This window comes from Rhinatrema bivittatum, unplaced genomic scaffold, assembly GCF_901001135.1.
Source record: "Rhinatrema bivittatum unplaced genomic scaffold, aRhiBiv1.1, whole genome shotgun sequence".
Taxonomy (NCBI): Eukaryota; Metazoa; Chordata; class Amphibia; order Gymnophiona; family Rhinatrematidae; genus Rhinatrema; species Rhinatrema bivittatum.
The window spans coordinates 88417-104367 of record NW_021821123.1 but is presented as its reverse complement, the minus strand read 5'-3'; the positions used below and the strand labels follow the sequence as shown (position 1 = coordinate 104367).

Below are 15951 nucleotides of genomic sequence, written 5' to 3'. Positions count from 1 at the left end.
ATGCCGCTGCCACCCGCCGCCGCTACCACCGGACGCCGCCACCCAACGCCGCCGCCGCTGCCGCTGCCACTGGACGCCGCCATTGTTTTTTCTTTTTTTCTGACGCTGGCTCAGACCGACGTGCTCGCCCGCACATGCGCGGTAGAGCTGGTCTCTACTGCGCATTTGCGGCACGTCGGTCAAGCTTCGTTTATTAGTATAGATAATATTACACTTTGTCACTTCCAGGTATGAGGATGATGTAGACCCATTTACTACTGCCCCATCCCCCACCAACTTTTATCTGTACAGCACTTTGGATAAAAACACTGCATAAATGTACAAAAACTATTAATAACACTGTTTTGCCCCTACCGGAACCGGTGCCCCCACTGAGGCTGTGCAGAAGCACTGTGCCACTATAACAGTCCCTGCGCTCCACTTCCTTGCGGAGGCTCTCCATCGTCCTCTGCAGCAAACTTGTTTCACCCTCTGAGTGGAGATCGTGGTATCCTGTCAACAAACCCAGAATCAGAGCTCGCACCTCAAGTCATATTAGATCACTGCTACGGCAGGGATACGAGCCCCTGAAAAATACGATCTTGGAGCTGGAAAATCTGAACTTCAACACATCCTGTACTTTTTCCGCAAGACAGTTTTGTCACTCAACATTTTTCATCCCACTGCTACCGTGAAGTCCTGTCTAAATTCTGAGTCATATCATTTTGGTTTGAATGTGTGAAAAGCATTAAAGGAAAGTAAACTATGATGCCATCAGGGACAAGAAATTACTTGGCACATTCTACAAAAAAATAAGGATAGAAATGAGATGAATATGCTGGAACATAGCAGTCGCCTGGATGAAAAAAACTTTTAAAATGTACCATAAGATTTTTTAGTAAGGGTTTCATGTGGGATTTCATTTTGGAAATGACAGTGGCTGCAGGAACATAAAGGATTGTATATTTGTATATTTGGGAGGAACAGAAGAGCAGGACCTCTCTGGCCAGACGCTCATGAGAAGCACTGCTCTGTCTCTCTCTGTACATTGGTGGAGTCTTCTTTTTATAGATAACACCTCCCTCGAACAAATGTTATGTTCGACCTCATGTCTTCCCACCCCTCACCCACATGCGTACATTTGCTCCTGCTATGGAAAGTATGTGGTGGGTCTGTCAAAAATAAGAACCCTGCATGTAATTTCCATTCTGCAACCTAACCCCACCCCAGACCCACCACTTCTCTCACGCGGATTAAAGAAGCTGTGCTTTGATGAGTTTCGTTACTCTTACCCTCAACGAGGGGGACAGCATTTTTTTAATGGAACTTTTCCTGCAGGTAAACAGCTGTTCATCTGTGGGAAAAGCTTTGAAAATAGACTTTTAAGTGTTTGCAGCAGAAGTGACTGGGGCTTGACTTCTTGTCTGAAGCACAGTCACATACTCAACCTAAAGATGGTCAAATGTCAGCAAGACTTCCTATGATCATCTAATCCTCCTTTTGTTAAGTCAGAGGTCAGCATCCCACAGTTCCCGAGTCTCATGTGGCTCTTTTCACACTTCAATGTGGCTCTGTCACCACCAGCGCTGAAAAGAACAACAAGGCAGCCCGAACTGAAGTCTGTGTCAGCTTAGTCTATCCTGGGGGTGTGACTCTGAGGACGCGTGACCGGTACACTGACAAGGTGAGTAATGCAGGTCCCAAATGGAACAATGGCGAGGTATCTTGTGTCTGCGATGGCCACTTTTGCCTTGGGTTAAACTCTTGGGTACTGTTGCCCAATAGGGCTTGGGTAGTAGGCCCCAAACCAGGAGTAAGCAGGAACGCAATTAAGAGGCACAAGAAAACACTGGGAACAAGAAGACCAGATGAGATAAATCAGCAGATTCTGTGACTGTGACTATATGTTCGGGGCGAGTCTGCTGGGCGAGTTCGGGGGCCGATCCGGCCCCCGAACTCGCCCAGCAGACGACCCAGGCCGCAGACCCGCCGCTGACCACGAGGCCCGGACACCCCACCCCCTCCCGGAGCTCCAACCTATCGCAGCGGAGCGGAGCGCAGACGTCAGCGCCAGGGAGGGAGGCACCTGCAGCCCTTTAAAGTAAGGGCTCCTTTCGCTGCTCGGCCTTTTTCTTCACGGCCCCAGCCCGAATTGCCCGGCCGCTTCTCCTGCCGCCTCCGATCGCCGATCCGGCCCCCAAACTCGCCCAGCAGACGACCCAGGCCGCAGACCCGCCGCCGACCACGAGGCCCGGACACCCCACCCCCTCCCGGAGCTCCAACCTATCACACACCTCCTCCTAGACTGCTACAGAGACTGCTTCGGAGATAGCCTATCAGAGGACCCTAGGCCGGACTTTAAATCCAGATCCCAACTAGGCGCCGCGCGCCGAAGGAGCGCAACAAAAGGGCCCGCCCCTTTGTGCGCCCCTTCGTGCTGCCCCTTTGGACCCTGTGACCCCCCCTGGACCTCCCCGGTCAGCAGAGCAGGCCCCGAAGTATTGTTGCCTGCCTTCCCCAACCTAGACCCTCACAGATCCAGGAACCGCAGAGTGAGTAGGCACCTCCCCGAAGAATCCATCTCCTCCCTCTCAGGAGCTCGTTAGCCTACCCCAGCCTCTTGGATCCCCCAGCCTTTGCAGCCCCTGGACCTTGGCCTTCTTCAGCCTTTGCACTACTCCCCCCCCCCCCCCCAGCCTACCTAACCCCCTGCGTGGTATTCTTTAGAATAACCCGCGTCCCTAACACTGTTTAATCTCTTTACCTGTCTAACTGTATCTGCTCAAGCCGTATCAAACTGCTCCATATGTTTAATCTGCATTGAACTGTCTAACTTGCACTGTACTGTCTAACCTGCATTGAACTGTCTAATCTAAATGTTTAATCTGCATTGATCTGCTCTGTTTATCTGCCCCCACCGGCACCACCTACCTCGCATTGTACTCCCTCCCTCATCCAGTCACACCTATACCCTTATTCCCGTCCTGCTACGACCTACCCTTCACATTGCTCCCCCTCTACCACAATGACCACACAAAACACATCCGCCGCATTCACCTCCCCCACAACAGGCACCACCATTTCTCTCCCCTCCGACTACCCCCCACCTATAAGTCCCTACTCCCGATCCTCACGACCCCCATCAACCAACTCCTAGGACTCACTGCCCTCTCTATCATACTGTTCAACGCCCAATCACTCTCAAAGAAAACCCCCATTCTAAATGACCTCCTCATTGACTCTAACCCAGACATCTGTGCTATCACGGAAACCTGGCTCAGAGAAACTGACATAGTCCTCCTGAACCAGCTACCGACCCACTCTTATGATTTCATATCCATTCCTAGACCCAAGAAAAGAGGAGGTGGTATCCTCCTAGCCTTCAAAAAACACCTTAACCTCAAACTCACCCACTCCACCTCACCCACTAAACTTGAAATTGGCCTTTTCAAGTCTCCCTTGCTACAAATTTGCCTTATTTATGCCCCCCCTGGTTCCATTGAACAAGATCCCTCCCCCCTGATTGAATTCTTAACTACCAATATCAACACTGAGATCCCTTCCATTTTACTAGGAGATTTTAATCTCCATGTTGATGCCACCCCCCTTACCCCCGCCTGTGAGTCATTCCTCACGGCACTCCAGGCACTAGGCCTTAAACAAATTGTCGCCTCCCCCACCCATCAAGCCGGACACTCCCTAGACCTCATATTCATCAACCACTGCTTCCAACCATCCCACCCTCCCTCCTGCTCCCCTGTACCCTGGTCGGACCATTTCCTAATAGAAGCCTTACTTCCCCTTAATTTCCCCGCTACCCCCGCCCCCACTAACAACACCACCATCACCTTTAGGAAACCCTGCTCAGGAGATGAACTAGCTATCGCTATCTCCAACGCCTCAACCAACCTCGACTGCACCAGCCCAGAAACTGCCATTACATCCTGGTTCAGCATAACCCAAGAAATTGCTGACAAACTCTGCCCCATCTCCAGACGTAACCCATCCCAACCCACAAAAAACCACCAACCATGGTACACTACAGAATTAAGATCCCTAAAAATTGCCCTGAGGCAGCGAGAGAGAAGTTGGCGTAAAGCCCCCTCACCCCAACTCGCCGCAAGCTACAAATCCGCCCTCCACCATTATAGAATAACCACCCTTAAAACTAAACGAGATTTCTATGCCTCTAAGATCCACCAGTACATCTACAACCCTAAAGCCCTCTTCAATTATATTGCCAACCTTACCAAGTCCCCCCAACCCGCTATCCCTGATAGTGAAGCCGCCGCCAAGAGTGAGGAACTCGCACAATACTTCCTCACAAAAATCACCAACATCCTCCGTAGATTTCAACACCCCTCTCCTTCAACCACCCCTTCTCCTTCAACCACCCCTTCTCCCTCCACGCCCCCTTCCCCCGCCCTTCAACCCTTCCCTTCTACACCCACCCTCCAAACCCTTGACCTGACCTCCTCTAAAGAAGTGGAATTGATTCTCAGAAAACTCAAACCTGCATCTCACCCCTCAGACACTATCCCCACAAAATCTCTCCTCTCCATCCCTACCTCCATCTCCAAACCTATTGCAGACATCATAAATTCCTCCCTCTCCTCAGGTTCTGTCCCCGACGCTCTTAAACAAGCAATTGTTAAACCCCTCCTAAAAAAACCAACATTAGACCCCAAAGACCCTGCCAACTTCCGCCCCATTTCTAACCTGCCCTTCCTCTCCAAAATTATGGAAAAGATTGTGAACACCCAACTTACAGAATACCTCGAAAACAATAACTTTCTGCATCCAGCCCAATACGGCTTCCGTAAGTACCTCAACACCGAAACCCTCCTGCTCTCCCTCTCAGACCACCTGCTCATAGGCATGGACAGAGGCAACTGTTATCTCCTCGCCCTCCTTGACATCTCAGCTGCCTTTGACACCATTAATCACAACCACCTCATCAACCGTCTAACAGACATAGGCATATCAGGCCTAGCCCTGTTATGGTTTAAATCCTATTTATCTAACAGAAAGTTCTCAGTCAAGATAGGAAACGCCAACTCCTCACTCTATCCCTTGTCTCAAGGTGTTCCCCAAGGTTCATCCCTTTCCTCTACCCTCTTCAATATATACCTCACGCCACTATGTCAGCTCCTCTCAGACCTCGGCCTTAAATTCTACCTCTATGCAGACGATGTGCAAATTCTCATTCCCATTCACAACTCTCTCTCAGATGCCCTAGAACTCTGGAACTCATGTCTCTCCAACATAAATGACTTCCTCACCAACATCCACCTCGCTTTAAACTCTTCCAAAACAGAGCTGCTCCTCATCTCTCCCCACCTTCCTCCTAAATCCCTGATCTCCAAAGACCCAGCCTTCAACACCATCACATCCCAAACCTCAGTAAGAGACCTTGGGGTAATTCTCGATCAACAACTCAATCTAAAAAAACAGATCAACGCCATCCTAAAAGAAGGTTTCTTCAAACTCAGTATTCTGAAGAAACTCAGACCCCTCCTACACTATCATGATTTCCGCACGGTCATCCAGGCTACCCTATCCTCTAAGCTTGACTATTGTAATGCCCTCCTCCTCGGCCTACCTTCATCCACCATCAAACCCTTGCAAATGTTCCAAAATGCCATTGCCAGGGTCATCACCAACTCACGGAAGGCTGATCATATCACCCCCATACTCAAAGAACTCCACTGGCTCCCCGTAGTATTCCGTATACTCTTTAAAATCCTTACCATAGTGCACAAATCCATCCACTCGCATAATTCCAACTGGCTTGACGATCCTTTCTCCCCCATACACTCTGAACGACCTATTCGATCTGTCAACAAAGGCACCCTTTCTATTCCCCCTATAAAAAAAGCCCACCTCTCCGCTACTAGGGACCGCGCTCTATCCATTGCAGGACCCAAACAATGGAATGCCCTCCCCACCTTCCTCAGGCTTGAACCTTGCTACTCCAAGTTCAGAAAGAGACTTAAGACGTGGCTCTTTCAACAAGCATACCCTGACTAACCCTCCCTCCCCCCCCCCCCCAAACATACCCTGATTAACCCTCCCCCCCCCCCCCTCCTATCAGCCCCGTCTAACTGGTTCCCATTTGTTTTTAGGCTCCGGTCAGTATCCTGCTTAAGCCGCCATGTATATACCTGTAAATAGTCTGTTACACGTGTTAATTGCTTTAATTTCCAACCTGCCTGCTCTATGTATATTCCTCCCAGTTTTTCCCCTCCCTGTTGATTGTAATTCCAACCTTCTAGTTACAATGTGAACCGGTATGATGTATGCTTACTAATGCCGGTATATAAAAGGTTTCAAATAAATAAATAATTAAAAATTGTTTACATTTCTAAGAGATATTGACCAGTAGATTGTTTGCCACACATTATTCTGTTGTATGTTTTCTACATGTGTGCGCTGTTTACCCCGCCTGCCTCGTTTGTCTTTTCAAAACAAAACATGAATGAAATTGTTTGATTTTCTTTTGTTTCAACACCTAAAGGAAAAGAAAAAGGTAATTTTTCTATTTAATTTCAAATGAAAGCACATCCCTAACTTTTAACCAAAGGGTATTTATAAAGAAATAACGTAAGAAAGCTGGAGGAGCTGGCAGCTGGGTTTCAGTACTAAAAAATTCAGAGTTATGCATTTGAGGTGCAGAAATCAGAAGGTGCGGTACGAGACCTTGGGATGATGCTATCCAATGACTTCAAGGGCGGTGACCTAGTAGAGATACTTAAGGTGCTTAGGGAGCAACATAACTAGTAGCAAATAGGAAGCGATTATACCGTTGTACAGATCATTGGTGAGGAGATAGATAAGGCAAAGGTAATCCAGAGAAGGGCTACAAAATAGTAAGAGTTCTGCACCAGAAACCCTATGGAAAGGAACGTAGGGATCTAGAGGTGAGGAGAGACAAAAGCATGAAAGGTATTAATAATGCACAATGGAAACGAAGATTTAGAATAAGGGTTCATGACATGAGGCTCCAAGGGAGCAGACTCAGAAGCACCATCACAAAAAGATTTTTCATGGAAAGGATGGTAGGTGCATGAAACACCCTCCTGGAGCAAGTGGTGGAGGTTAAAACAGTAACAGACTTCAAGAAGACGAGGGATAAGCACAGAGGACCCTTAGTTGTAAAATAGTAAAGAGATAGTAGAAGCATGATCTAGCGGCATAAGTTTATAGTACCCTACTCAAATGATTCAAGAACAAGTTTTGGAGCTGCCAGAATAAATGCCAAAGTGAGTAATATGAAATATTAAAAAGTCCTTACACAAATGCAGGCAACCACAGTCAAGACTCTCTGGCAGGCTACAGTTGACTAGTAGCCGAGTCTATCTGACAGGCTGCAAGTACAGGAATATCTAGAAGTCTTAGCAGAAATGTAGGCTCTCATATTGCCACCCAGGTCTGTCTGGTAGGCTACACAGGGGACCTAGGAAACTGGATGTTTGGTGAACAGCCACAGAAGTATTTGTAGCTATTTAGGTTGTTTCAAAGCTTTGTAGTTAGACATGGGAAGTTGTTAGGACTGCCAGAGGCAGGTGACATACCTGAAAGTCTGGAGCAGAGTGTCTGGATTTGGTCTTGCTTGGGGCCCCTGCTTCCAAAGTGATATACCAAGTGGCAAGGTTCAGAAGCCAGGTTCTCAGTAAAGGCCAGAGTCTGGAGTGCGAGAGCCAGGTTCTGGACAAAGACTGAATTTAGGGTTCCAGGACTGTATTAATGAGTCAGATAGGGGAAAAAATTCAAGAAATCAGGTCTAGAGTGAAGATTAGAACCAGGAGGTCAGAACCAAGACTCCAGGAGAAGACTGGTATCAGGGATCCAGGAGTCAGATTTCAGATGAAGATCAGGTTCAGGAATTCAGGAGCTGATAGAACAATGGACAGAACCAGTGATCCCAGAAGCTGAACAGTGTTAGCAAACACTTGAGTCTCTCTGGAGTTTAAATGCAGGCCTCTATTACGGCTCCACTCTTGGCCTGACCAATTCACTCTAGCTGGTGAGGTCTTATTCGTCTGTCTTGTCATCAACTCTATTTATGCTGCTGGTTCCACTTATCTGCTTTCCTGGCTCCTTGCTTAGGAAGTTGCCTCTGGCCTGGCAGTTACTGGTTCTCACCCCAGTTTTCCTAACAGAGGGTTCCTGGATGTGAACTAAATAGGAGATCTTATGTGCTTATCTGCCTACAATGGTAGGACACAAAGAATGAAGATGATAAAATCTGTCCTGGACAAGAAGTGATATCTTACAAGCAGTCATGCTCTATAGCTGGCATCCTTAGAAGGATGGACAAGAATAACTGGGTACACTAGATGGGCTGATTGGTCTTTTTCTGTTGTCATCTACTGTTACCATGTATGTAAACACAAAGCAGGTCCAATATGAACAGTAAGCCAAGGTCAAAATCAGAAATTCCAAATCCAGAGGAACAAGGAGACAAAGTGAACTTGCCTAGGGTCACACTGAGTCAGTGACAGAGGCTAACTTGAAATCAATTCTCTAGACTTCTTTTAAATCATTTGCCAGTAGACCTTTCCTCCTACCAGTTTGATCTTCTCACCCTGTATATATCAGAACAAGATTAGAGCAAGGTCAAGCCATTCCTTGACCCTGATTCAATTGAGCAAACCTTATCACAAGCTCTCATTCATCTCTATCCACAATGTCAGGCTGGTAACCTCTGATGGCAAGAAAATGTACAATGGGACAATGAGACACTGCCTCTTACCATAGGCCCAGTTGTTGCCTCTTCCACTCTGTCCCAGGATAAGATTGGAGTCTCTGAAAACACTGCAACAAGGAAAATAAAAGTACAGATAAGGAAAAGGTCAGCTCCGTTTCAATTAAATTCCTTACTGTGTAGAGGGGTGAGGAGTCTTAACCCATTATGTCCCAAAGTTTTTAAGAAGCTATCCTTTAAATAGGACACTGGGACATAATGGGTTAACAGGGTACCAAATTTCCTGTTGGAAAGGGGTGGAAAAAAATTCATCCATCTGACCACTGCTGTTTTATATAGTGATGTGTGTCATGGCAAACTGTAACAATTTTACATAATCTCATGCATGGCACACTTAGAAATGTGGCAACACAAATGTTCTAGAGTAAAAACTCCAATTTGAATAATTTGATACCTGAAGGAAAGCAAAATTGCATATCTGTAATAGGTGTTATCCCAGGACAGCAGGATGTAGTCCTCACATATGGGTGACATCATCGATGGAGCCCTGACACGGAAAAACTTCTGTCAAAGTTTCTAGAAACTTTTGACTGGCACACTGAGCCCACTGAGCATGCCCAGCATGCCATGATATTCTCATCCACAGGGGTCTCCCTTCAGTCTCGTTTGTAGCAATAAAAAATGCGAGCGAAAAAATAAAATAATAAAACGTATTGGACCCAACTCCGCGGGGTGGCGGGTGGGTTTCGTGAGGACTACATCCTGCTGTCCTGGGATAACACCTATTACAGGTAATCAATTTTGTTTTATCCCAGGACAAGCAGGATGATAGTCCTCACATATGGGTGATTAGCAAGCTACAGGCTGAGTCATCTTTGTTGTTGACCAACAGCGCACAACTTGTGCAACAGGCACAACAACTTGTGCGATGTTGGAAAAAATGAGGCAGCCTGAAATCACAGCAGACTGGATGTGGAAGGAGTTGGGTATTAAACTGGGAACAAGTTCTTTAAGACAGATTGGCCATAGGCGGAATCTTGTTGTCCTTCCTTGTCCAAACAGTAATGTGCTGCAAAGGTGTGACATGAACTCCAAGTTGCAGCTTTGCAGATATCAGCAATAGGCACAGAACGGTAGTGTGCTACTGATGTTGACATAGCCCTTACTGAGTGTGCTTTTACTCGCCCCTGGAGAGGAATGCCTGCTTTTTCATAGCAGAATTCGATACAGTCTGCTAGCCAGTTGGAGAGAGTTTGTTTTCCCACTGCAACTCCTGGTTTTTTTTTGTCAAAAGAAACAGAGAGTTGGGTGGATTTTCTATGGACTGCAGTGCGGTTCACGTAAAAAGCTAGCGCACGTTTACAATCTAAGGTGTGCAAAACTCTCTCGCCCTGGTGAGAGTGTGGCCTTGGAAAGAAAGTAGGCAAGACTATGGATTGATTGAGGTGAAAATCCGTTACCACTTTTGGTAGGAATTTGGGGTGAGTATGAAGGACTACTCTGTCATGCAGGATCCTTGTGTAGGGTGAGTATGTGACAAGCGATTGTAACTCACTGACCCTCCTAGCAGAAGTAATGGCTACGAGGAAAAATACTTTCCATGTAAGAAATGTTTCATCACAGGAGTGCAGAAATTCAAACGGGGATCGCATGAGCCTCGCTAGCACTAAATTTCGGTCCCATTCAGTAACCAGTGGTCGAATGGGAGGCTTAAGGTGGAGTAAGCCCCTCATAAATCGACTCACTAGGGGTTGCGCAGTTATCGGTGCACCCCTATTCCCTTGTGGTATGCTGCTATGGCACTTAGGTGTACCCGCACAGAGGATGTCTGGAGACCAGAATCCGAAAGGTGGCACAGGTAATCCAATAAAGAAGGAGTGAGGCAAGAGAAAGGGTCAAAACCTTTTTGCGTGCACCACTTGGTAAATCTGGTCCACTTAGAGTGGTAAGATTTACGTGTGGAAGGCTTTTGTGAAGCTACAAGAACTTTAGAGACTTGAGTTGAAAGATTACGTGGTTGCAGAATTAAGCTTTCAACATCCAAGCTGTTAGGGCAAGAGTTGGCAAGTTGGGATGACGCAACTTGCCCTGATTCTGAGTTATGAGAGTGGGCGCTGTGCCCAGGCGAATTGGTTCTCTGATCAAGAGGTCGAGGAGTATGGGAAACCATACTTGTCGAGGCCAGTAAGGGGCTATGAGGATCATTGACCCTCTGTCCGGTTGTAGCTTCATGAGAGTTTTAGATATGAGCGGACTCGGAGGATACGCATATAGAAGTCCTGTGTTCCAGGGGCGAGCAAATGCATCCCTGGGGAACATTTGTCGATGGCCGTGGAGGGAGCAGAATCTTTCCACTTTATGATTCAGTTTGGACACAAAGAGGTCTATGGTTGGGCAACCCCAGCGTTGAAAGATTTTGCTCGCTACACCGGAATCCAGAGACCATTCGTGGGGATGGAAATGCCGACTGAGATTGTCTGCTAGGACTTTTGTATGCCTGCCAGATAAGTTGCTCAGAGATGCATGGAGTGCTCGAGAGCCCAGGCCTAAATCTTTACTGCTTCTTGACAGAGCAGATAAGAGCCGAACCTCCCTGCTTGTTTATGTATCACATTGCTACTGTGTTGTCTGTCTGTATCAGCACAGTCTTGTTTGAGAGGCAATCTTTGAAGGCATAAAGGGCATAACGCATCACTCGAAGTTCTAAGAAGTTTATCTGACACTTCATTTCGAGCGTAGTCCACATACCTTGTATTTGAAGGTTGTTGACGTGTGCTCCCCATCCCAAGTTGGAGGCATCCGTGGTCAAGATGACTTGTGGAGTTGATTGCTGGAATGGTAGACCAGCTTTCAAGGCAGTTTGGTTTGTCCACCAGTGGAGCGAAAGGCGTAATTGGTGGGTGATTTAAACTGTGTATAACAGTGGTTGGAAAGCTTGAAACCATTGAGATTTCAAAGTCCATTGAGTTCTTCGCATGGCTAACTTCGCCATAGGGGTAACATGTACTGTAGATGCCATGTGTCCTAGTAGCACTAGAAGTTGATGGGCAGAGGCAAACTGGCAGTGGGTTATAGAGTTCGCCAAGCATGCTAGATTGTTGGCATGGTTATTTGGAAGAAAAGCTTTTGCCACTGTGGTGTCTAGGTCTGCTCCGATGAACGTGAGGAGCTGAGATGGCTCAATGTGGGATTTTTGATAGTTGATTAGAAATCCCAGGGAGTGTAATAGCATTATTGTGCTTTTTAAGGCAGACAGAGCTACCTGTCTGGATGGACTCCTGATTAGCCAATTGTCTAGGTAGGGAAAAACATGAATGCTGTTTTTTCTTAGATGTGCAGCAGTCACTGCTAGACATTTTGTGAATACTCGAGGTGCAGAGGCGAGTCCGAATGGCAGGACTCGATACTGGTAATGATGCTTTCCCACGACAAATCATAGGTACTTGTGATGTTGTGTGGAAATAGGTATATGTGCATAGGCGTCTTGAAGATCTAGAGAACAGAGCCAATCTCCCTGTTAAAGCAAAGGAAGAATGGTTCCCAGGGATACCATCTGGAACTTTTCCTTTTGAAGAAATTTGTTGAGATTGCGGAGGTCTAAGATGGGGCGAAGGCCACCTGTTTTCTTTGGGATTAGGAAATAACGGGAATAGAACCCTTTGCCTTGTTGAGACCGGGGAACTGGTTCGATAGCCCTGGTAGTCAGCAGGGTTGAGAGTTCTACTTGAAGTTGAGATGTGATGACAGTGCATGTCCAAATTGGGATGGGTGGAAAATGCGGGGGTATTGTGTCGAATTTGAGATGGTATCCCCAATTCAGTATGGCTAATACCTATTGATCTTTGGTGATGAGACACCATTGGTCTTTGAAATGATAGAGTCGACCTCCTACAGGTAAGTGGGGCATGGGATTGATGGAGAGGCTTCTGTTCTCTTGATGTTCTTCAAAAACCAGCTGCTGGTCCTGATGGTGGAGGTGGCTAGGTTTTTGCATGCTTTGGCTGGCGTGGACGTCCTCTTTGTGGTGGATGGTAGGGATGTGCCAAAGAAGTAGGTAGATAGTACCTTCTAGGCCTATAGAAGGGCCTCCCCTAGTGTCCCTTCTGGTGAGTTTTTATACTGAGGATGGCTGATCCGATGGCAATCTGAAGAGCTGACGGAGTGTCTCGGGGTGATCTTTTAGTTGGGAGACAGTGTCCTGAATTTTTTCTCCGAAGAGATTGTCTCTAGTACATGAGAGATCTACCAGTCTCTCTTGGACTTCTAACCTGAGGTCCGAGGCCTTGAGCCAAGCCCACCTCCATGCACTGAATCCAGCGGCTCACAGATGGGCGGATGTTTCAAAGGAGTCATAGGCTGCCCATACTTCGTGTTTGCCGGACTCGAGGCCTTTGGCAATCAAAGTGTTTAGTGACAACTGTTGTTGTTCAGGGAGGTTATCACCAATAACTTGAACTTGTTTCCAAAAGTTTCTTTGATACTGCATCATATATAGCTGGTATGCCGCAATCCTGGACACTAGCATGGATCCCTGAAAATCCTTTCTTCCTAAGCCATCTAAAAACTTTCTTCCTAAGCCATCTAAAAACTACACTCTTCTGCCCTGGTGGGGCAGAAGAGTGTAGTTTTTGCTTCCTGGCTTTTTTCTGAGCCGATTCAACTGGCAATTGTGGTTTCTGGAAACCTGGGGTATGTTGGACCAGGTATGTTGGACCAGGTATGTTGTATCTGTTCTTCTGTTTACAGCAGGTACAGAGCAAGGATGTTCCCATAATCGATGCTGAAGTTCCAGAAGCACTTCATGAATGGGTATCGCCATCACCTCCTTTGGTGCATCTACAAATTGTAACACTTCAAGAGTTTTGTGTCTTGTATCCTCTTCAGTAAGCAATTCAAAGGGAATTGCATCTGCCATTTCCTTTATGAAGTTTGCAAAGGATAGGTCCTCAAGAGGGTACTTCCTTCTCTCTTCTGGTGGAGAAGGTTCTGATTCTAAATCTTCAGTATCAGTGTCAGTGTCTACATCCTCCCAAGGACTATAGTGAGGCTGAAAATGTGATCTAGAGGGATCAAGTTGTCTTTTGGAAGAGGATGTTTTGTTTTAGAAGCAGACTTCGATGGTTGACTTGGAATCTGCTTTGGTACTGAAGGAGGCAGAAAAGGCATCGATGGGGAATCGAAAGGCATCGATGGCCGGCATCACCCGATGGACAAGGTTGTAAAGGCATCAATGGATCCAGGAGTGGCATCAAAGGTAATGAAGGTGCAGGGGGGTTTTGAAGACCCGATGGCCCAGGGAAGAAATCCGAGTCCCTTCCATCATCCTCCGATGAGCCTGGAATAGAAATTGAAGGAATCATCGGTGGATTTTTAAGCATCAATGGTGTCGATGGCTGCATCGGGGGAGCCATCGGAGGCATTGGTATCGGTGCTGGAAAGACACCGATTAAGGTGTCGATTCTATTTAGCAGAGGTTGAAAGATCGATGGTTCTGACGTTGGTGCCGGTAAATGTACCGGTGCTGGCATCGAAGGAGGCTGGAATTTTTTAAAAGCCTCGATGATCACCTGTTGAACCATGGAAGTCACTTCTTCCCTGGAGACTGGGACTGTGTCCACTGTCACAGGAGAAGGTAAGACTGGCACTACTGGCACTTCCACAACAGAGCGTGGTGGCACAGTATCTGACACCGACCCTGGTGGAGAGCGCCTCGGTATCTCAGGTACAGAGGGGCATGGCGGCTCTAATACCCAGATCCGCTTCGGCATCGGCTCAATGCCCTTCAGTGCCAATGTGGATACTGTTTCTCCCGATGGAACAGAGACAGAACGGTGTAGATGGTGTCTCTTTTCACGATGCTCTCTAGTGGATATCGATGAAGATGCTATTGAAGATCCGGATGGGGCTGCTGATGGACGGTCATCAGCCTTTTTCTTTCCTCAATGCTTTTCAACAGACGGTGTTGATTTCTTCGGTGACAATGTCAGAGATGACGATGGAGTGATCTTTTTAAACAGCTCCTCCATTTTATCCAAACGGGCATGCCTGCCCTTCGGTGTCATCTGGGTGCAGGTAGTACATGCACGGACATCGTGGTCTGATCCCAGGTATAAAACGCAAACGTCATGTGGGTCTGTTATCGACATTGTTCGGGTACAATTTGGACATTTTTTGAATCCTGAGGCAATGGTAAATAAATGGGCTGGGTAACAGTCGATGGCTTGTGGGTACCAAGTAAAAGGTGACTGGAATCGACCGAAAACCGACTCAAAAAGTACTCACTGAGCCATATGTTGAAGGGAGACCAGAGCAGACAATTTTGTGACTGAAAAGTTATATTTTCCGTGAGGAAAACTCACAGAGCTCCTATCACATGAGGCTTACAGCAACGCAGAAAAAAAAAGAGACTGAAGGGTGACCCCTGTGGCTGAGAATATCATGGCATGCTGGGCATGCTCAGTGGGCTCAGTGTGCCAGTCAAATGTTTCTAGAAACTTTGACAGAAGTTTTTCTGTGTCAGGACTCCATCGATGAAGTCACCCATATGTGAGGACTATCATCCTGCTTGTCCTGGGATAAAGAATAAAATGCCTCTAATTTAGCCAAGAAAGCTATGGCAGAAGCCATTAGCATACAGTTAAGACATGACAAGCAGTGCTCCATCTGTTCACCAGGACAGGATAAGCAATTCTGGTCCTATGACATCACAAACAGGTCAGGTTTTCAGGATATCCACAATCAATATGCATAAAATATATTTGCATATAATAGAGATAATACATGCAAATATCTCTCATGCATATTCATTATGAATATCCTGAAAACCTGACCTGTTTGTGGCACTTGAGGACTAGAGTGCCTACCCATGCACTAGAACATGCACTGTCCTGAGGTTAAAGGCAGTCTGTCCCAAAATTCTGAAGACTATTGTCATGACCATTTCACCTATAGTCTAGGACAATTCATTTCCAGCTCTTAAGGCCACAAACAGGTTTGGTGTTCAGGATAACCCTAATGAATATGCAGAGACAGATCTGCATACAATTAAGGCAGGATACTTGCAAATCTGTCTCATGGATATTAATTAGAAATACCCTGAAAACCGACCCATTTGCTGCCCTACAGAACTGATCCTTGGTGTCTTAATATTACTATAATAGGTTCATTTTTAAATCATGTTATTGATTTTACATATATCTCATGTTAATTCAAGATATTAACCTTTCCATGATAGAGAATGAAAACAATATCACAAAACTGACCCA

The 15951-nt window shown here is 46.6% G+C and overlaps 1 protein-coding gene across 1 annotated transcript in view; it reads right to left on the bottom strand.

Moving 5' to 3' along the window:
• Positions 1 to 354: 354 nt before the first annotated feature.
• LOC115082472 (tubulin delta chain-like) overlaps positions 355 to 15951 on the bottom strand; it is a gene marked incomplete at its 3' end in the record, with an annotated part of 55898 nt that continues 40301 nt past the window's right edge. Inside the window, 2 exon segments of the mRNA XM_029586698.1 lie at positions 355 to 492; positions 8735 to 8796. Coding sequence (XP_029442558.1) covers positions 355 to 492; positions 8735 to 8796 — 200 coding nt within the window.